We start from the raw sequence: 22,535 nt of genomic DNA, 5'->3' as shown, positions 1-22,535 counted from the left end.
GCATAATTATCTGCTTACAAGTCCAAAATGTTCATCAATCAGCAAAACCTTTATTACATGACATCAATACATTATTGTTTTTGGTAAATAATAAAATGCCACAAGTTTTCCATTTAACTCAAGTAATACCCCTTATATCTTAACTTCTGGATTTGGCTATAACTTTAAAATCTTTATCTAGGTTTTGGCTATTTGTGTTGGAAGAATGGCAGGGCGGGGTGGGGACGGATGGTGCGCGGTGAGTGTTGTGCACATGCACACACACACACACACACCCGTAGGCCCACATACCCATATATCCTTAAAAGTTGTAATGTATAGAAGATATTAATTCATTCCACAAATACTGAGACCCTGTCATATGTCAACACTTTGAATGGAAGACTTTTCCCTGCTCTGAAGAGGTTCACTGACTCTTGGGACAAAGTATCAAACAAAAATGTAAATATTAGAAGAGATGTAGGAGAAATGGAAACTCTGTTAAGGGAACCTAATATAACTTGGATGAAGACATAAAGATGGCCTTTCCAGAGGAGGCAGTGCTTGAACTGAATGCTAAAGAACAATAGGAGTTTCTTAGGGTTAAGGGGGTAGACTTTGGTTCTTTTTTTTTTTTTTTGAGATTTTATTTATTTGAGAGAGAAAGAGATAGCAAAGAGAGCACGAGTGGGGAGGAGAGGGAGAAGCAGGCTACCCACTGAGCAGGGAGTTGGATGTGAGGCTCCATCCCAGGGCCCCGGGATCATGACCTGAACTAAAGGCAGAGGCTTAACCAACTGAGCCACCCAGGTATCCCTGGACTTTGGTTCTTAAACCCATTTATACTTTTCTTTTCTTCTATTGGGGAAGCCATGAACAAACAGAATTAGTAACCATATGATAAATAAAATGCTACTTTTCTAAAGTACCCAAGGCTCCTTTAAAGCTTGATTGGAGAATACTACTTTGTCCTAAGGCTGAAGTAGCTTCCTATGTCTCCAGTCTATATCTGGGATATATATAACTGGCTTTGTGGGGGGAGATTGTGAATGCACTTACCAAGTAGTTGAACTGGCAAGGCTAGCTGGAATTTTCTCATCTATCCAGTTACAAAACAGGTCACATGCACAGATATGCAGGTCACACTCACAGATACACATGAAATTCAATAACCATGCCCATTAGTAAAACGTAAGCCCAACAAATCGTATTATCACTAAATCTTCTCATGGGGAGGAGCTGGTATGTGCGTATAAAAAGAAAAGGTAAAATGATGGACAAGAAAGTTATTTCCTCCGTGGGCCAAAGCTAAACCGTAAGGTGAAGGGGTCAGAAACATATACCCCTTCTTTAACTAAAGCCAGGAACTATGTCAGGTGAGGTGCTTATAATTAACCCCATTTATGGAAAAATGGAATTTAGGAATTTAAATAACTTGCTAAGATTATATAGCATATCATTTCTTCCTAGATCATCTATCCACCAGTACCACTATTGCTATGACAACTGCTATCTACCACATCAGCATTGAACAGTTCTGGTTATTTATTGCTGCATAGCAAACCACCTAATAACTTAGGGGCTTGAATTAGCAAATTATCTCACAATTTTGTGGATTGACGGTTCACCTGGGAAGTTAGTAATTGGGGTCTCATGTGATTACAGTCAGGTGTCTGGAGCTCAGTTATCTGAAGGTTCATCTGGGCTGGACATTCCCAGATGACTCACTCACATGGCCAGCGTCTGATACTGGCTGTTGGCTGGGAGCCCAGCGGGGCACTGCCTATCAGAAATACCTACTCACGGCTCTTGTAGCTTTTGCTTCTCATAGCATGGTGCCTGGGTTCCAAGAAGATGTATCCCAACAGCAAGCATTCCAAAATACTCCCAGAACTGGTACAATGTCAATTCCACTATATTCTATTGGTCAAAACAGTCACAGTTTCAAGGGGATGCAGAAGGAAACTCTACTTACCAAGTTCACAGTACAGAAGAATATAGGGGATGGGATATATTATTTCAGTCATCTTTGGAAAATACAGTCTGTCACAGGGAGCATTAAACATAATGCCATTTGAGGAGAACTCTTATGTAATTGATAAAGATGGAATATAGATTGTCCTGAGAATATGACAGGAGATGAGATTAAGGTTTATGAAGAAGACAAATGAAGAATAGTCTTTGATATGATGCTAATTAGTTTGTATTGATCCTGAAGCCAATAGGGCAATATTAAAGGTGTTCTAAAATAAATTTATTACTTTTTTTAAGATTTTATTTATTTATTTGAGAGAGAGAGCACAAGCAGGGGGAGCAGCAGGCAGAGGGAGAGAGAGAAGCAGACTTCCTGCTGAGCAGGGAGCCCGATGTGGGACTCGACCCCAGGGCCCTGGGATCATGACCTGAGCTGAAGGTAGACGCTTAACCGACTGAGCCACCCCAGCGCCCAATTTATTACTTTTTCATATTATAAAAGAAATAGATGCACAAGTGGCAACTCTGGGTACATTTGTTTAGATGATTCTTTCATACTTACCACTGTCCTCAAATCTCCATCACCCTTCTCCCCATCTCATTAACAGCTAATGAGCTTACTTTCAAAGAGAAAAGAGAAGCTATCAGATTTCCACATTTCTACCAAGAAAGCTACCCACCTGCCTGCATCTTTGCACATCCTCTCCCTTCCCTCCTGTTCTTCTGCATGTTATTATCTAAGGTGACTCCTCCACTTATATGATAGATCCTAACTACTCTATCTACCAAGGACATCACTCCAGCATTTGTCCTCTCTTGCACTGTTTCCCTTCTCCACTGGATCATTCCCAACAGGATACAAATGGGCTGAATTTATTTTGTTGAAAAAACAAATGACAAACCCCTTTGGCCCCACATTTCCTCTTTTACTGTCATCTTTCACTGCTCTATGTACAGCAGAACTCTTCAAGAGTGGTTTCTATTTCTACTCTTTTTTTTTTTAAGATTTGTAAAGATTTTATTTATTTATTCGACAGAGAGACTATTCGTCAGAGAGTGACAGAGATTTGTTTAGTCTATCTGGCTTGTAACTGTGTTAATTTTTAGGCTAAATGGCAAATACAACTTCAAAGGACTTCACATTCCCCTAGTGGCCTCTTGAAGCCCTTTAGGGTTCATAGGAAACTATATGCAGAAAAAGTGGTTTATATTTTAGTGTATGTGCTGCTGAAGTGAGCACAAAAGTGGTTTATGTTTTGATTAAATTTGAAGTTCATCTTAAAGCTCAGTGACAAGACAAAGAACAGGAAAGGATGTTCAGGTCACTTTTTAAAAAAATGAGAAGAATCAGTATTTGTGTAGAGCTTTAAGTGTATTTTAAAAACTGAAACTTTGAGAAAGATATTATTACCCCATTTTATAGATGAAAGGCTGAGACTTAAATATCTCTCTCAAGGCTACAGAAGTGGTGAGTGACCTGCATTTGAATCTAGGCATTCTGGCATCAAAGCTCACACTCTTAGCCTCTACTTGTTCTACCTCTTATGCTTGTTTACTTCTCAGTATTTTTTCTTTTTTTTTTTTTAAAGATTTTATTTATTTGACAGAGAGAGACACAGCGAGAGAGGGAACACAAGCAGGTGGAGTGGGAGAGGGAGAAGCAGGCTTCCCGCCGAGCAGGGAGCCCGATGCGGGGCTCGATCCCAGGACCCTGGGATCATGACCTGAGCCGAAGGCAGACGCTTAACAACTGAGCCACCCAGGCGCCCCTATTTTTTCATCTAGAGAAGAGAAACTTGATTTACTGAGGCTCTGGGACATTTGCTCATCTAGGGTTAGAAATGGGCTGGATTTGCCCAGCACAGGCATGAATTCTCTCTTGAACTCATGCACCCACTACTTAGGTGATCTCCTCTGACCATAAGCTACTAAATCCCAGTTGTATACTGACAACACAAAAATTTACATCTCCATCTGGGACCTCTCCTTTCAGCTCTTTTGAATCTTCATTTATAGGCTGGTTTCTATCCACAAGCCCCTTGACTATTGACTAATATATTAACAGATCAAATAGTTTTCTAACTCATCTCAGTAAATGCTAAAAAATGTTTTGATAAAATTCAATTTATGTTCCTTTTTTTTTTTTTTTAACAGAAGAACACTTCTATTTATCTTAAACTGGCCAAATACTTAATGATGAAACATTAGAGGCATTCCTATTCCTGGGGAAAACAACAACAACAACAACAAAACCAGAGATTCCAGCTGCCACCATTAAAATTTAATATTTTTGAAAGTTTCAGTCAAGCAATAAAATTTGAAACAGACGTAAGAGTTGTAGGTTTTAGATAGGAAGAGATAAAATTATAATTTTTAGCTTCTATAATTTGATATCCAGAATTTTCCAGAGATCAATTGAAAAACTATATTAATAAAGAATTAGGAAATGGTTAGATGTAGTAATGGAATAAATGCCTATTTAAGGGAAAAAAAAAAAAACACCAAAAACCAGTTCAACAATAGGGTTTTTAAATGACTGTGCTCCCAGTTTCAGCCCAAACTATAAAACATATGACAATATCCTTGATAAGAAATATTCAGAACCTATATGAAGGATAGCAGAAGACTATGACTATAAGGCAGTAATAACAGTTTAACCAGAATTCTCACCTTTTTCAACATAAGAGATTTTACACTAGAAAGAAACCCTGGAATAAAATGAAATTGGGAAAGTTTGCAGCCTTAGCACATGCCTTGCTGAGTCCAAGATCAAGATGTTGGCAAGGTTGATTTCTTCTGAGTCCTCTCTCCTTGGTTTGTAGATGGCCATCATTCCCATGTCTTCACATGGTCTTCCCTCTATACCTGTTTGTATCCTAATCTCTTCTTATAAGACCAGTCATATTGGATTATGGCTACGCATATGATCTCATTTTACCTTGATTACCTTTTTTATTTATTTTTTATTAGTAGTATTTTTTTCCCTTAATTACCTCTTTTAAAGGTCCTGTCTCTAAATAGAGTCACATCTGAGTCCTAGGTGTTAGGACTTCAGCATATGAATTTGGGAGGAGGAAGGGAGGGGACACAACTCAGCCCATAGCAGATAGAATAGAAACAGATTCTGGTTTATTAAAACCATATTATAATGCTGTGAAATTCAGGGTCAGGTTATTGTTAATTTTTAAAAACTCCATCTTTTCAATTATCTTCCAATTACCTATGCAAAACAGGAGAAAACTATTTTCATTTATGAGACTTGTGGGAAATAGATTATTACAAACAAAACCTGAACCATACATTGAAATAGGAAAGTACCAAATGATCCTTGTTTTAGTCTGCTCTGGCTGCTGTAACAATATACCATAAACTGGGTGACTTAAACAATAGAAATTTATTTTCTCAGAGTTCTAGAGGCTGGGAAATCTAAGATCAAGGTCCTGGCCAATTTGGATCCTAGTGAGCCCACTTCCTACCTTGCAGATGGCCACCTTCTCATTGTTTTCTTTCATGGCAGAGATAGCAAATTCTGGTATCTCTTCCTCTTATAAGGGTGCCAGCCCTATCAGGTTAGGGCCCCACCCATTTTGACCTCCTCTAACATTTAGCACTTCCTCATAGGCCCTATGTCCAAATAAAGTCACATGGGGGTTAGGGCTTCAACACAGGAATTTGGGGGGGGGTCAGTCCACCAACAACTTTCTAATTACTATCTGGACCTTTTCCCACCACCAAGAAATAAGAACTTTGGCCTGCCTGCCCAACTTTGAGAAGAGGCTTCTGGGCAGAGAATTGGAACCAAAGAGCCAATTACCAATAATGTTTTATTGGAATTTGTGTCATCACATAGTCTTTTAAAGGCGCTAAAGGAAAAGGGATGAATTATTCAGTAAGTTCTGTTTGGAAAATTGGTATAACATTTAGAAAAAAATCCCTTTAGATCTTCACTCTATACTTAATTCTAAAACCTTCCAGATGCATTATAGGGTTTAACATTTTTTTTAATTACAAGAAAATATTGATGAATATATATCTTTTTATGGGTAAAAAAAGGCCTTTTTTAGTTTAAGAATAAATCACTGAGGTAAATATGTTTAGGTTTGACAAATACCTTTTAACTAAAAAAAAAAAAACCACTATGAGAAGTCAAACAGCAATATGGGAAATATATTAGTAGCCAACATGATGGACAAAAGGTCCATATTTTCACTACATCTATATCCTCTGCAATTCAATTAGAAAAAACAAAGTTCCCAGTAGATACATATAAGTAGAACAGAGACAATTTATGAGGATGGAAAATATCCAATTTGTTCTTTCTTCAAAGAAACTTGAATTGAATTGAAACACGTACAGTTTGTTGCTATTGAAGAAGTAAAGATTTTTTTAAGTGAAATTGTAACTTTATACATTACTTCTAACAATATAGTGCTACCCTTTTAGAGAACAATTTTACAGTAATTTTATAGCATTTTCTGTGTGCCCTGCAATTTTACATATTTTAATGAATCCTCCCAATATCCTATAATACAGGAACTTCAATTTTCCTTATTTTAGAGATGAGAAATTGAGGCACAGGAAAGGTAACTTCCTCAAAATCACATAAATAAGCTAGTAAGTGGTAGAGATATGACTCAAACTCATTAGTCCTACTTTGGGGATATTTTTCCTCATGAAATCTGAAAATTTGGTTGGGGGCATCTTTACCACAGGAGATACTCTGCACCATTGTATCCTCCCCTTTGTTGACATGTTGGTATTTGTGTTCATGCTGTTCTTGCTGCTTCAATATCCTTTCTCACCTCCTCTGGCTTGGAACAAATGTCATTTCCCCCAAGAGCATTTCCTGAGCCTCTTCAGTCTTGACCTCCCTATGTCTCAGTGTCTTCTGCCACCTTCCAGATTGGATGTCCTTTTGTGTGTTCCATAGCATCTACTTAACCAAGTTTTTTCAAATGTTCTGGCCATGTGTCTCCCCCCACCACCACATGTCCTACTGCTGATTGACTGCAGGGACTGTGTCTATCTTAATTTTTGTATCCCTAGTGCCCAGTACAGTGCCACATATTAGGCTTTTTCCTTTCCTTGTTAACATTTTCTTATTTTACAAAGTCTGTGCAAATTAATGTAACTTCATCACTTTTATCATTATAAATACAGTGACCAGCACAATTAAACATGACTGAATTATTAAAGTCTATGTAGAGTCAAGTTTCAACCAATTCAACTGCGTTCTTTTTAACACTTAAAAATGTATTATTTGGCATTGTTGCTTAGTGGGGCTTTGTTTGTTTTTGTTAACACTGCTATCTCTCTTAGACCAAAAAAAAAGAAAAGAAAGAAACAAAAAATCCATATCTAAAAGATAGGGCTCTACCTAATTTAATTTTTTTAAAGATTTTATTTAATTATTAGAGAGCAAGCACACGAGTGGGGGGAGGGGCAGCGGGAGAGGGGAGAAGCAGACTCCTGTGTTGAGCGGGGAGCCGGACAACACGGGGCTTCATCCCAGGACCCTGGGATCATGACCTGAGCTGAAGGCAGATCCTTAACCGACTGAGCCACCCACGCATCCCATAATTTAATTTTCTGTTACTTTATGAACTTCCTCTTTCAAGGTCAATTCATAAAATTGGCCATGAATCAAATTTCTACAGTGTTTCAAATTTTGGTTTGATTTTGCTTTTTGTTGCACTGATCCTAGCCAAGATCCCTCTTTGATAATGCAAAGTAATTTGATTTTTCTTTAAAAATTGGTGCTTGTTTCAGGTGTATGGGTGGCTCAGTCAGTTAAGCTTCATACTCCTGATTTTGGCTCAGGTCATTACCTTAGGGTTGAGAGATCCAGCTGACATGGGGCTCCATGCTCAGTGGGGAGTCTGCTCTGAGATTCTCTCTCCCTCTGCCCCTCCCCTCACCGAACCCCCAATTGTGCATGCACTCTCTCTCTCTCTCAAAATAAATAAATCTTTTTAAAAAACTGGTGCTTGGTTCTTGTTTGTTTTTAGAATTACTGAAGGAGCAATGGTTCATGGAAGTATTGCTCAGGGTATTTTTTCCACCAAGAGACACAAATGTTTCTGTTAGACTTTTATCCTCATAATCTCTATTTTAAATATGGTTTATTGTAAGTTTATTGTTGGCCTTTATAGGTTGGCTGCTATTGTGCTAGAGGTCAGGGATCATCTTTTTTGGTGTCAAGTATATTGTGGCTGTCTCAAAGATAGCACCACATCTCTTATTTGGGTGTTTCAGATGTCTCTTACCTTCCCTTAGTAACAAGCCTATTCAAAAAACTTGCTACTTTTAACTGCCACTCTTATTCCCAATTGAAAATATAATTTAAACATTATTATATTTTAAAGATGGATAAAGAATTATGCAAAAATGATAAACCTTAATATTTTGGGTATTTTGGGTTATCACAGAACAAGATGTGGTAGAGAAAGAAATAATCGGTGTGGTCCTTTTTTAGAAAAAGGAAATACTTGATAAGTAGGAAGTTGATGTGATTTGTGTGATACTTTTAGAGGCCAATGAGATATTTTATTTTAAATTCAGAAGAAAAAATGAATATTATCCAGTCTGGACTATACTTGTCTTTATACCAACCTGGTAGTAAAGTAGAATTTTTAATATTTTTTTACAGAGGAAGAGGCCCATAAAGGCAAAAGTGCCACAAGGGCCCATGAAAGTCACAATGTGATCCCACAACAGCATAAGTCTATTTTTTCCTATTTTTTATAGACACTGCTATTTTAAAATTTTCTTCTATAATTCAGCAGTCCATATGCTTTCTCTTTGTCTTTTGTCCCCTATAATCCGGAGCCATCTGTGTATACTGAAGGAGTTACACATTTGAGTGTGTACATTTGAGATCAGTTCATCACATTGGGGAACGCGAATATTGACATCATTACCACCAGGGCCTTGCACTTATTAACATTAATAAATGATAGTATAATATTAGGCTTACTTTATTTGAGGATCTCTAGATCAATAGTATTTTAAAGTGGAGGCAAACATTTCTAGACTATAGTCGGATGTACTAAAAATAAATTACATTCTTAATTTTTTGGTAACTTCTGACTTTGCTCTGAAGCCCCTATTCCCATAGTGGGGAAAAGGGTCCAGTTACAAAGAGACTAGCTAGCCAGTTATACAGATAATTCCATCTATTTGGACTCAGTAGTATCTTTTGGATAAATGTTCAGTCTCTCAGGCTTCTCTTTCCTTCTTTTTCCTAAAGCATTTGGATTAATGACTTTCAACTTCAGTTTGGGAGGGTGTTCCTGCTTCTGTTTTTGGAACACTATATTTACTAGAGATGAGGAGGCTAAGGGAAATATGTGGCTGGGTTGAGGAGGTTGACGCCAGTGGTATGTGCTAATACTCTTCCTACTTAGATTCCTCCATCAACTATGATGGAGCAGAAACTGTCTCATATATGTAAAGAGCATTTAAAGTTTAGAAGCAAGCCGTCTTTTTTCTCTCTATAAAGTGTGATTTTCAAGATTAAAAAAAATTAGCTTTGGGCCTTGAAGCTGACCAAAGATGTTTTAATTCTAGGCTGTATTCTCCTATCCTCCTATAGCAATAAGACAGATGTTTTGGCCTTAATAACCAAAGGGGCTTGGTGAAAGAAACCTGCTTAAGGATAAGAGAAGATGCCTGAATAGGCAGCTGCATGTATTAGCATAACGGTTAAGAGGATACACTTTGAAGTCAGATAAAACCGGGTTCAAACCCCAGTTGCTCCATTTATTGGCTTTTTCATTTTGAGAATGTTATTTGACATATCTGAGCCATGGTTTCTTCATCTGTAAAATAGGTGACAAAGTTTTTTCAAATGAGGATTAATTAGTTAATATATGTGAAACATTCTGTACTTTATACATAGCAAAGATGTAAGTGGTAATTGTTAAACGTACTTAAGAATTTGTTTGCAAAGGAAAAAAAATGGACATGACGCTGGGTGGAAGCTAGAACTATTTAGGCTGTTAGGTATGGATATTTCAAGTTCCAAGGAAAGAAACATGTTCCGATAGTCCCTCTAATAGAATTCCTTATAAGGATATGTGAGGAACTAAAGGACTAAGGAGATAAGGAGACCAGGAATCACAATAATTCTAGTGAAGTCTGGCTGTGTGGTAATCTGACTATGAATCTACTGTCTGCAATCTGAAAGATCCTATCTAACAGAGAAATGCATACTTAAAAATTAGTTCACTCTTGTTCATCTACATTGCTAACAAAGTCAAGTACAGTAAGATTGAGCTGATTAATGTTGTTTTAAAGGAGATTTAAATGAGCTGATTAATGTAAATAAATGAGAGGTGACAAGATGATCTTGATTTTCCCCACTTTTCCAATCAGGTGGTGAATGGAAAATTCATTATGAGACACAACTTGAACTGAATGATCAACTAGAAAAGCAAGTTGTTTCTCTAGAAGAGAAAATGGAAAAAATCCGTGGAAATCCTTCAGGTACAAAAGCAACTATATATATATGTTTTATAAGTTGAGTTAAAAATGATAAAATATTAATTGTTAATATTTTCATATTTGTTTTGTTGTAGATGGATTGTCTTCTATCTGTGTCTATGAACAAATGCCAGTGGTGAGTAAAAGCTGGTTAAACAAAAAGAATAATTGAAGGAAAGAAATTATGTACTTTTTTTTTAGACAGGTTCCAAAAAATGTTTGAAGACTGTGGCAAGTTCCAAAATATTTTGTTCAGTGGAACTGTTTCTAGGAAGTAAGGAATCCTATAGCAGATCCTTCAACTTAATCTCCACCTCATAAAGCTGGTCAGGGTTGCAGGTACAAACAAAATGGAAGAAAAGAATCTCAATAGTCAGTCCAGGTAGAACCTGAGTGTATCTACTTCCTGTGACCTAAAAGAGCCTATTAAACACAAATATATTTCATACCAATCTAAAAACATTTCCATTCTAGTTCCTCTGGAATATACATATACACATGTAGATATATACATACATACATTCACATTCACACAATGTATAAAATCCAACAGAGAACCCATAAAATTATTCTATAACATGAAAGAAACCTTATTACACTGATTGACCTACTTTTTCTTTGGGTTGCCCTAGTGACAGCCTTTCCTCCTGATAAATTACTTGAATTTATATGTTTTATACTTTACAAAGCACATTTGTTTCTCATTTGTTTAAATGTTTATTTTTTAAAATGTAGAGAAGACCTAAAGCATGACTTATGCGGGTCTCGAGCATTCTTGGAAATAGCCTTTTCTTTAGAATTCATGATGAATTTTTATTTCAAGAATATTCAGAAAAACATGGAAATCATAAAAAATCAAGGGTACTTTATATGAAAATGAAAATACAATACGCTGCTAAATTGGCAGGACCACACAACCCAATGAGATAAAATTTAATATTATTTCCTTTAATACATGTGACACTAAGCTTAAAACAATTAAGTGATTTGCTCAGAATCACACAGTCTGGAAATGTGGAGGTCGATTCTCTTTCTCTAAAAAAATATATGCCCGTTTGACTAGATCGTACTATGCCAACAGCCATTCTATACTGCTTATCAGAAATAACATGTTTTTTAATAGCTTTATGTAGAGCACTTAACTGACTGCTATATTCACAGAGGTCCTGAGGACCAGAGCATTATAGAGATTGCTCTTTGAATAACTGCAGATCTTTAGTGAAAAATACAGAAAAATATCATAGTTTTAAAAATAATAAATCAGGGGAGAAATAACCTAATTTTTCCACCTCTTGTTATTTTCAACCCAGAAATACCTTTATTTCTGTGTCTTGGAAAGTCAGGAAAAATCATGGAGTCGTATCCCCATCTTGTGGTATTTAGAAATTGCCGCAAGGGCTATTTTAAGCCTTGTCTTTATTAATTGTGGATAGGATTTTAATTCTACCTATAGAATATAAAATATAGAATACTAGCTACAGAACATAAAATATTCTGACTCCCAGTTTCTTGATAACTCATCCTCAGTGCTAGCTCAAGAAATTGGGTATCACCAGCCTTATGGAGAATAGCAGTAAGTGCTGGTGGGACCTGCTATGATGATTTACAGCATATGTAAGAAGCAGTTGATTGGTTTTCTAATTGCTACCTCAGACTCTGTAACATACTCATGTTGACAAAAAATTTCTTTCCTTTGATGAGTTTGTGTTATTCTTGAAAAAAAAATGTGGTTCTCTAAGATGTTTAGATCTGGAGGCAGAGAATTATATTTCTCTTCAGTAAAGGACTGAAGAAATGTTAAAAAAACCAAGAATGGGCCATGTACCCAGCAGAAAAGAAAGATAATGAAAGTTCAGGTGTTTAAGGAACTGGTTCTCTCTATTCTGTAAGCATAGGCATGCATGAGTATTTGGGTTTTCTTATACAGTGGAATCTGGGAGGAGTTTGTATGAACAGCAGGTGTTAGGAAACCAGCCAAAGAGCTGGTGGTGGAAGTAGCCAATTACTGAGCAAAAAGCACTGGGATCCAAGAATCCTGTATCTAATGATGAAGTCTTTTATTCAAGGAAAAAGATAGTATACTAAGTCTTATTCTTTATATAAAAACAATATTTATGAAATTCAGACACATACTTTTAATGAAATGCAGACATTTTCTATTAGGTTGATATTTAGAGAAAAGGGTTTAAATTGTTTTGGGGGGATAGGATATGAATTCAAACACTATTTGTAAATTTACTGATTCTTTATCCTTGTTGTAGATTGTTTGGTCTTTAAGAGTAACCTATACAGACATATTTAAGAAATTGATGTCAGTTTGAATACTAATTTTGAGTAACTTCAAATTTCAAGTTTGCTTATGGGCAAAAACAGGGATGAATACCAATTTTTGACCAATATGTATGTAATTTTTAAAAAATGTTACCATTTGAAAAAGAAATAAATATTAAAAAAGTAATTTACAAACTGGATCATTAAAGTGGACTTGATTTTAATATTTTAGAACAAGGATTCACTTAAGTGAGTAAATTTCTGATAGAGACTGGCTTCAAGCCTTCAACCTTTTTGAAGATTATTTTTCTCATCCTCAGGTACTATAGATGAGATAATCTTTAAAGTGCCTTTCAGCAGTATAATTTATTAATATTTAATTTTAGCAAGATGTTTCAGTAAAGGGTTACATTTGGCTGCATGTAAGAGAAAGGCTTAAACAAGTAAGGTGTTTGGTTCTGTTTTCTCACATAACAGGAAGTGTTAGAGGGATGCAGTCCCCATTGGCAAAGTAGCTCCTCCAGGCTCCTGACTTGACTTTCCACTCTGCCGTCCTTTAATGAATAGCTTTTGTTTGCCATGCTCACAAGATGGCTGCTTCACGTTCTCACCTGCTTCACCTTCTCTTTCAATAGAAAGAAGTAGGTGAAGGGAAAATGGCAAAGTGGAGGCCAGTCAAATTTGTTTTCTTTCAAAGCATTTTCCAGCTTGCTGCACACAGTCTCCCCTTACATCTCATTGGTTAAAACTGCATCATATGGCCTCCTGTATTGCAAGAAAGGCGGGGAAATTTAGTGTTTTACTGAGCATAGTAGTAGGAAGAAGGGTAGAATGAGTATCTGTTATGCAATTAGCTCTATTTGCCACACAAGATCACTTTCAATGAGTACCATTTCTTTTTTTTTTTTTTAAAGATTTTATTTATTTGAGAGAGAGAGCTCGCACAAGGGGGTGGGGATTGGGGGTGAGAGAGGCAGAGGGAGAGGGAGAAACAGACTCCCCACTGAGCAGGTAGCCTGACTCTCAACTGGGGGCTCCATCCCAGGACCTTGAGATTATGACCTGAGCCAAAGTCAGATGCTTAGATGACTGAGCCACCCAGGCACCCTAAGTACCATTTCATTTTAAAGTAATATGTATTCATTTAATACTATTTGGAAAATAAAAGACAAAGATAAATATTAAGTCAAATATATCTACTATTGACCTCTTTTTTTAAAGTTCTGCATGCATGTATATTGATTAAAAATTACAACCCAATAAATAAATGAACCCCAAAAAGGAATAAATAAGGATGACACTTTTAAAATATATATATAATATTGGGCGCCTGGGTGGCTCAGTTGGTTAAGCGACTGCCTTCGGCTCAGGTCATGATCCTGGAGTCCCAGGATCGAGTCCCGCATTGGGCTCCCTGTTCAGCAGGGAGTCTGCTTCTCCCTCGGACCCTCCCCCCTCTCATGTGCTCTCTTTCTCATTCTCTCTCTCAAATAAATAAATAAAATCTTTTAAAAAAATAAATAAATAAAATAAAATAAAATAAAAAATATATATAATATTAACCCTATTTTGTGGACAATTTTGTGTCCTGTACTAATCATGGACAATTAAACCAATAATTTCTTATGTTATATTTTATTCATGTATATTTTTAAGAACTACATTACATTTCATTGCATTGGATTATTAATGTTCAATTCCTTTTCCCTATAGTTGAATATTTTAGGTTATTTGTGGTTTTAATTTTGAATAAAATAAAACCCACAGAGGATAATATGGCAAACAGTATATTCTAGTATTAGCAAATCTTTAATTTTTGTCACTTTTTGATTTCAAATGTTTTAATGAAAACAATCTATGGAGTTGAGGACCCTTTCATTCCCTTTGTGTCTCTTTCCCTTTATAGGCAAGTATGATCATGGATTTGGTATATACCATTCTAATTTATTTTTAAATACCTTTTTCCAGATATTGTGTCTAAAAATGCATGTAAAAATATATTGTACACATCATCCTTTTTTTATTTGTCCATGTTAATGCATAAAGATCTGGTAAATTTTATTTGCTACGTAGTATTCTACTATACATATATAGTATAATAACACATATCTTAATTTATTTATTCCCCTATTTATGTACATTGGGGATTTTTCAAAATCTCACTGTGACAAACATTGCCGCAGGGAACATACTTATACATGTCTCCTGATACAAAGTGTTCCTCCAGAATTGGCTAATTTTTCTGTAGAGGGCTAGATAGTTAACACTTTCAACTTTGCAGGCCATTTGATCTCTGCTGCAACTATTTGATGCTGCCATTGTAGTGTGAAAGGAGAAATTAATAGGTAGGGTTTTATTCTAACAAATCTTGGCTTACAAAAACAGCCTGTGGCTGGATTTGGTCTTCAGGCTATAGTTTGCTGGCCCTAGCTTTAAGGCAGTGGTCCTTAAACTTTGGTAGGTAACAGAATCACGTAGGGAACTTCATAAAAATACAAAGGCCAGCCCTGTCCTTCAACCAGCTTGCCACTTCTGAGTTCTTTATTAACTTTCCAGATAATTCAGATATACACCAGAGTTTGAGAACCACTGCTGTAGTGCACATAGAGTGAAATATTTATATCATGGGATTTGCACATTTTCAAATAATGATAAAATCCCTCTGGATCAATCAAAAGACACCTCAGGTCTGCAGTTAGTTCTGTAGGTCTGTAATAAATAAAAGAAGTGATGGGAGATAAGACTGGAAATATAAGCAGAGCCTCGATAACAAAGGATTTTGTATGCACGTGAACATTTTTATATGTGGTGGGAAGCTTTTGAAGTATTTAATATACAGTTTAAAAGCCTTCCCTCCCCCCCATGGAGAAAGGCTTCCCCAGGGTGGGTGAGGTTTGAGGCAGGGAAACCAGATAGGACACGTTTGTAACAGTCCAGGTAAGGGAAGGTGAGTTGTTCAGCTTGGGCAGTAGTATATGGGGATGGAGGCAGTGTGACAGATTGAAGAGATATTTAGGAATGCGGATTTTATGAGTACATGGATGCTCAGGTGAGACTCGGAGAGGATTGGAGGAAGATTAAGGACTCTCCCTTGAACAATGATTACAGTGACTAGCATTGTAGGAATCAGAAGCAGGCGGAGTGTTAGGAAATGAGTTTAGTTTTGTGTGTATTATACAGATGATAGTGATCAGCAAGCACCTGGACATGGTTTTAGACTATGGAAAGTTGTCTCTCTGAATAGAGAGATCGTGGAGTCATCAGTGTCACCTGCAGTCATGAAAGTATGGGATTATTCAAAAAGAAATACAAAGTCTGAAAAGAAGGATTAAGGATGGAACCCTAGGGAATACGAAAACTTAGTTAGCTGAGGAGGCGATTCAGTGAAGATAACGGAGAACAAAATTATTGAGAAAGGGAGAGGGGAGAACTGGAAAAGAGTGATATCACAGAAGCCAAGGGAGGAGAAGGGTTTAATGAAGGTTCAGCAGAAGAATGTTCTTCAAGAAATTTCAGGTGCAGGGTAGGATAAAGCACATGGTCTGAAGTTCCAGCACATTATTGATTCAAAGGGGAAGAAGGTAAGCAGGTTAGAAGCAAATTAGAAGGTAGGCTATTGAAAGAAAATGTGGGGGGTCGCCTGGGTGGCTCATTCGGTTAAGCGACTGCCTTTGGCTCAGGTCATGATCCCAGGGTCCTGGGATCGAGTCCCACATCGGGCTCCCTGCTCTGCGAGGAGCCTGCTTCTCCCTCTCCCACTCCCCCTGCTTGTGTTCCCTCTCTCGCTGTGTCTCTCTCTGTCAAATAAATAAATAAAATCTTTAAAAAAAAAAAAAAAAGGAAAGAAAATGTGGTGTAGTGGAAAAGAAGGAATGAGACAATGGAGTGGGTGTAACCCACTTTACCCAGAAACTTGGCTTTTTAGAATTAGACTGTCCTGGTTCAAATTCAAACTATGGAGCACTAAGGAAATTATTTCATCTCTCTGAGGCTTAATTACCTCATATGTAAAATGAAGTTAATTAAGCTCTCTTGCAAGTTTGTCATGAAGATTATTGGAGATGTCTAAAGCAAATAGCACAGTGCCTAACACAGTAAGCACTTCCCTTGATAAAGTGTTAGTTCCCTTCTTCCCTTTCCTTGATAATGGGAACTTTAGAGGGAGCTCTAAGTTTCATTAGAACAAGTCTGTTGTGAAATTAACCTTAGCCCATTTCAAGGAAATAAGGACAAGGGTAAGTTGTGCAATATGTTTTCACTTATTCAGCTGTGCTGTTATATAAGTTGTGAATCTTCTGGTACCTCTTAAAAGTATAGTAGAACTCTGTGGTTTTTTAGTACCTTTCCAGAAAGCAGGGGCCTCTCCAGGGATATAACAAAAAGCACTGAACTTTTACTTTTCTTGGGATTGCTGGGTGGACATTTTCTAACCCCTTCTATTTACATCCAGCAGAAGAACCTAGTGCCTACCTCCAAGAATTTCCTGGTGTATTGAGCAAAGATCTATAGCCATTCACTGGAAGACTAGAATCTGTTTTAAGCATTCCAGATGACTAAAAGTTAAGGATAATGAGGCTGTGTTGTCTCTGATGAGCAGTAGCTATTTTTCAGGTTCTGACATGGGACTCTAGACTTCTTCTTTAATCTCCAGTTAGAATATGAAGCTGAGGATTCAGCTAAACTCTTTATCAGAACTTTATCGCTCCTGGTACACAGCCCCATAGGTGGTTCCCCAGCAATGTTTTGAGTAGTCTTTCAGTGCTTTACTGTCACTATTAGCATACTGGTAATTGATGTCTTCTCTCTTTGATTAATTTATTTAGGCCCACTCAAGCTTAGTACCTATGACACTGTGCTGCAAACAGGAACAATGATTGGCCTCTCTACTTCCCTATTTTCCTTTACTGTCCAGCACTGCCATGTCCCTAGTTGCTGGTCAATATGTAGAGTTGTGGTCCTTTAATTTTCAAACTGTGTAAGAATCATGTGAATAATTTATTAAAAATGCACATTCTTGGGCTTACCCCTGGAGATCCTTATTTGGTAGGTCTGGGATAAGGCCTGGGCATTTGTATTTTTTAGTGACATCTCAATAGGTTCTGTTGCAAAGCACTATTATATATAAAATAGCAACAACAATAACAGATTTAGGGGATCTAGATCCCTCAGAGAAAGATAGCCTCTCTTGTGAAAAGTTACTATAAAACCTTTATCAAAAAGTTCTACCGTATCCCTGTGGTCAACTCTGTTTCATGGTGGAAGTCCTGTTCGTTGATTCATTAGGAATCATAAAACTGATGACCCCTTACCTTAAAGTCTGTTTTGGCTGCTATAAAAAAATACCACAGACTAGGTGGCTTACAAACAACAGAAATATACTTCTCACAGTTATGGAGTCTGGAAGTCCAGGATCACGGTACCAGCAGATACGGTGTTTGGTAACACAGCTTGATTTTTGGTTCAGAGATGACTCCTTCTTGTTGTGTCCTCACATGGTGGGAGGGGCTAAGGACCTCTGTAGAGTCTTTTTTACAAGAGCATTAATCCTATTCATGAGGCCTCTACCCTCATGACCAGAGCATCTCCCAAATACCATCATTTGAGGCATTAGGATTTCAACGTATGAATTTGGGGAGGACACAGACGTTCAGACCATAGCACTTCTATTTCTCTCTGCTTCTTTTTCCAATCAGTGCATTCCCTTGTTTCTCATTATACCCAGACATCTTGGTCCTTTCAGGGAAACCTCTCCAGAACACACACTCTGTCAGTCAGATGGAGATAGCACAGAAGATCCTGCTCCCAAAGCCTACAAGGCTATCTGGTGATGGAAGACATGAAGGAGAAAGTATGGAAACAGAGAAACATTATTTAGGAAAATGTTGAGTTTCACATTAAATGTTCTCTGGAAGACTCTTGATCAATTTGTAGAAAATCAAGTTATAGGAAATTAATTTGCTGAAATCTAAATCTTTGAATACATTCTTATGATTATAACCCTAGCATTTTTTTAAATTTTTTTTTTTAAAGATTTTTATTTATTTATTTGAGAGAGAGAGACACAGCGAGAGAGGGAACACAAGCAGGGGGAGTGGGAGAGGGAGAAGCAGGCTTCCCGCCGAGCAGGGAGCCTGATGCGGGGCTCGATCCCAGGACCCTGGGATCATGACCTGAGCCGAAGGCAGACACTTAACGACTGAGCCACCCAGGCGCCCCTAACCCTAGCATTTTAAAGAATGTTCAATTTGTTAAGAACTGAAACTTATGAAAATGGCTTAGCATTTAATATCATCATTGAAAAATATATTCAGAAAAAGAATATGTTTCGGTTTTAAGTTCACATGCATGGAAGACTCTCTTAAAAGCAATTTTTTGATAAATTGGTAAATTTAGAATCCTAGGTGAATTGTCCTCTTTGCAAGTTAATCCTTTGGTCAATTTACTTCTTGAAATATTAACTTTTGGATATTTACCTAGTTTCCCTTCTGAAGTATGTTTCAACTTTCCTTAGGACAAACCATAAAATCTCTCTCCTTGCCCTGCTTAGCAGGAAAAGCATGAAGGAAGAGATGGTTTTAAGTCTTACAAATTCAAACAGCCAGACTAGTGTCTTCATCATGCACTTGAGCCTTTAAAGAAACAAGACTCTCCTCTCATATCATTCTCTGTTTTGGTCCATTTATGTTCTACATGCTGACTTCCGATGTCCTTAATCATCGCCCTACTCTTTTGTTCATCCTGATGCCCCATACCATTTTCCCAAATGTGATTCCCTATATTGTGAGTCAGATTCTTCTTTTAGATATGCTGCTTCATGGGGTCCTGGACAAACATCCAGCCCAGTTTGGACCTTCCAGGGAACTGTTACTTCACTGCAGCATCCAGTCAGGCTCCCAGTGGGTTCATTCTGGTTATTTCCACCTTCAGAACATTCTTAGAAATTTTGTTTTAAAAGTCATAAATATATATTTTAGAACGTAATAACCAGGCGTTAATAGTAGTGAGCCTAAAGCACTATTGACATCCCTAAATATATTTGTGTTTAAAGTGATATATCAGGGGCGCCTGGGTGGCTCAGTCGGTTAAGCAGCTGCCTTTGGCTCAGGCCATGATCCTGGGGTCCTGGGACCGAGCCCCGAGTCCGGCTCCCCGCTCAGCGGAGAGCCTGCTTCTCCCTCTCCCTCTGCCTGCCACTCTGCCTACTTGTGCTCTCTCTCTATCTCTCTGTCAAATGAATAAATAAAATCTTTAAAAAGAAAAATAAAGTGATATATCAGCCACATAGTGAAAGGGCTACTGAAGGGATCTTGGATTCTCAAGAATGTGGTATAAACAAAGCAAGAAAAGGAATTCCCACTAGCCATCTGGCTAGTGGTAGATCTGTAGAATCCATCTGAGACTGCTTCCTGATGTCTGTCCCAGATATCACCAGATTTGTGTTCTCCCCAAAGATCATGTGTCAGTTTGGAGACAGGTGTGTAGCCTCAAATCACAAAACAAGTAACACAGATTTTATATATAAATCTAATAACAACGTTGTCCACAAGGGGGCACTTGGTATTTAAGCATGCAGAAGGCTGTATTCATTCATGGCAATTGCGTTCATTGAAAAGTACGGCATATCTTGGAGCTGTGATTAATTGTATTCTCATATTTGTCTCTTGTAAGCATTCAGTAGAGTGGTTTTTTTACTTGTAGTTTTTATATGTTCTTTAGTATAGCAATTACCATTGCTTAAAAAGTTGGCTAATAGAGCTTCGTTTTTACTTAGGATAGAAGAAAGGGCCTTAAGAAAAAAAAAAACCAACTAAGTATATTTGCTTTCAGGTATGTAAAAGTGTCCTGAAATTTCTTATTCTTACCCTGTTGTTTCAGTGTACCGTTGGAAGTGACCTTTTCCAAGCAAATTAAGGCACGAGCATAGGTGAAATATTAAGTGCTGATTAGTATCTGAAACAAAACAAAACAGCTCCTCTGTGATAAGAGAAGAATTAATTTTTGTGTATGTAATTTCTTTTTGGTTAATTTCCAGTGGAATCTTCAATTTAGCTATGGCTTTAGTATGTCTTTTCAGGTATAGTTTTCTAGTATTTGACCATTAATTATATAATCAGCTAAAACAAGCTCCTTGGAAAGATGAAGAACATTAAGTTTGGGTCTTCTAATGAATTATAAGTGATGCAATGAGAGAATATGTGCCTTTGATAAAACCATTTTGTTAAGAACCTAAAACTGCTCTTAAAAAAGGTATTAATTGGGGCACCTGGGTGGCTCAGTTGGTTAGGCGACTGCCTTCGACTCAGGTCATGATCCTGGAGTCCCGGGATTGAGTCCCGCATCGGGCTCCCTGCTCAGCAGGGAGTCTGCTTCTCCCTCTGGCCCTCCCCCTCTCATGCTCTCTCTATCTCATTCTCTCTCTCAAATAAATAAATAAAATCTTTAAAAAAAAAAAAAAGGTATTAATTAATTAATTTAAAAAATTGTCCTGGGGAGAAAACGAGAATACATTCTGGATTTTGTAAAAACTGTGTTAGTCATTAAATACCCTGGATCATTAAAAGCAAGGTATTTGTAGTTATCCATTAAAAGATTATTATGAACATCAGAAATCCTTTAAAATTATACTACAGTAACTTCAGTGATTCTTAATACCGTTTTTTTTTTAGAGCAGTTTTAGATTCTTAACAAAATTAGAAGGAAGGTGCAGAGACTTCTCACATACTCCCTACCCCTATACATGCATAGCCTCCCCATTATCAACATTACTGGAATGAACCTACATTGACTCCTCATAATCGCCCAAAGTCCATAGTTTACCTTAGGGTTTACTCTTGGTATTGTACATTCTGTGGGTTTGGAAAATGTACAGTGACATATATCCATCCTTGTACTATAATACGGAGTATTTTCACTGCCCTAAAAATCCTATGTGCTCCACCTGTTCCTTCCCACTGTCCACCCCCAACCTCTGGCAACCACTGTTCTTTTTTTTTTATTTTTATTTATTTTTATTTTTTTTATTCTTATGTTAATCCCCATATATTACATCATTAATTTTAGATTAAGTGTTCCATGATTCATTGTTTGTGCATAACACCCAGTGCTCCATGCAGAATGTGCCCTCCTCAATACCCACCACCAGGCTAACCCATCCTCCCACCCCCCTCCCCTCTAGAACCCTGTTTGTTTTTCAGAGTCCATTGTCTCTCATGTGGCAACCACTGATCTTTTTATTGTCTGCATAGTTTTGCCTTTTCCAGAATGTCATATAGATGCAGTCATACAGTATATAACCTTTTCAGATTGATTCTTTCACTTAGTAATATGCATTTAAGATTCCTCCATGTTTTTTTCATGCCTTTATAGTTCATTTGTTTTTAGTGCTGAATAATATTTCATTGTCTGGATGTATCATAGTTCATTTATCCATCCACCTACTGAAGGACATCTTGGTTACCTCCAAGTTTTAGCAGCTATGAATAAATATGCAGGTTTTTGTAGGGACCTAAGTTTCAACTCCTTTGAGCAAATACCAAGGAGTGCAATCACTGGATCGTATGGTAAGAGTATGTTTAGTTTTGTAAGAAACTGCCAGACTGTTTTCTTTTCTTTCTTTTTTTTTTTTTTTTGAAAGATTTTATTCATTTATTTGAGAGAGAGAACACTAGCAGGGGGAGGAACAGAGGGAGAAGGACAAGCAGACTCCGTGCTGAACACAGAGTCTGACGTGGGGCTCAATCCCATAACCCTGAGATCATGACTTGAGCAGAAATCAAGAGTCCTACATTTAACTGACTGAGCCACCCAGGCACCCCTGCCAGACTGTC

The 22,535-nt window shown here is 37.3% G+C and overlaps 1 protein-coding gene across 2 annotated transcripts in view; it reads left to right on the top strand.

The window, feature by feature from the left end:
- Positions 1 to 22,535, top strand: part of CCDC169 (coiled-coil domain containing 169) — a 48,722-nt gene that overhangs the window by 2,272 nt on the left and 23,915 nt on the right. For both annotated transcript variants that reach the window (XM_081814828.1, XM_031025887.2), the window contains exons 3-4: positions 10,330 to 10,440; positions 10,533 to 10,573. In XM_081814828.1, the coding sequence (XP_081670954.1) occupies positions 10,330 to 10,440; positions 10,533 to 10,573 (152 nt within the window). The remainder of the gene's footprint in view (positions 1 to 10,329; positions 10,441 to 10,532; positions 10,574 to 22,535) is intronic.

Source organism: Leptonychotes weddellii, chromosome 3 (genome assembly GCF_054177405.1).
Source record: "Leptonychotes weddellii isolate Sample4059 chromosome 3, ASM5417740v2, whole genome shotgun sequence".
In the NCBI taxonomy this organism is placed as follows: domain Eukaryota; kingdom Metazoa; phylum Chordata; class Mammalia; order Carnivora; family Phocidae; genus Leptonychotes; species Leptonychotes weddellii.
This window is presented reverse-complemented; position numbering and strand designations above follow the sequence as displayed.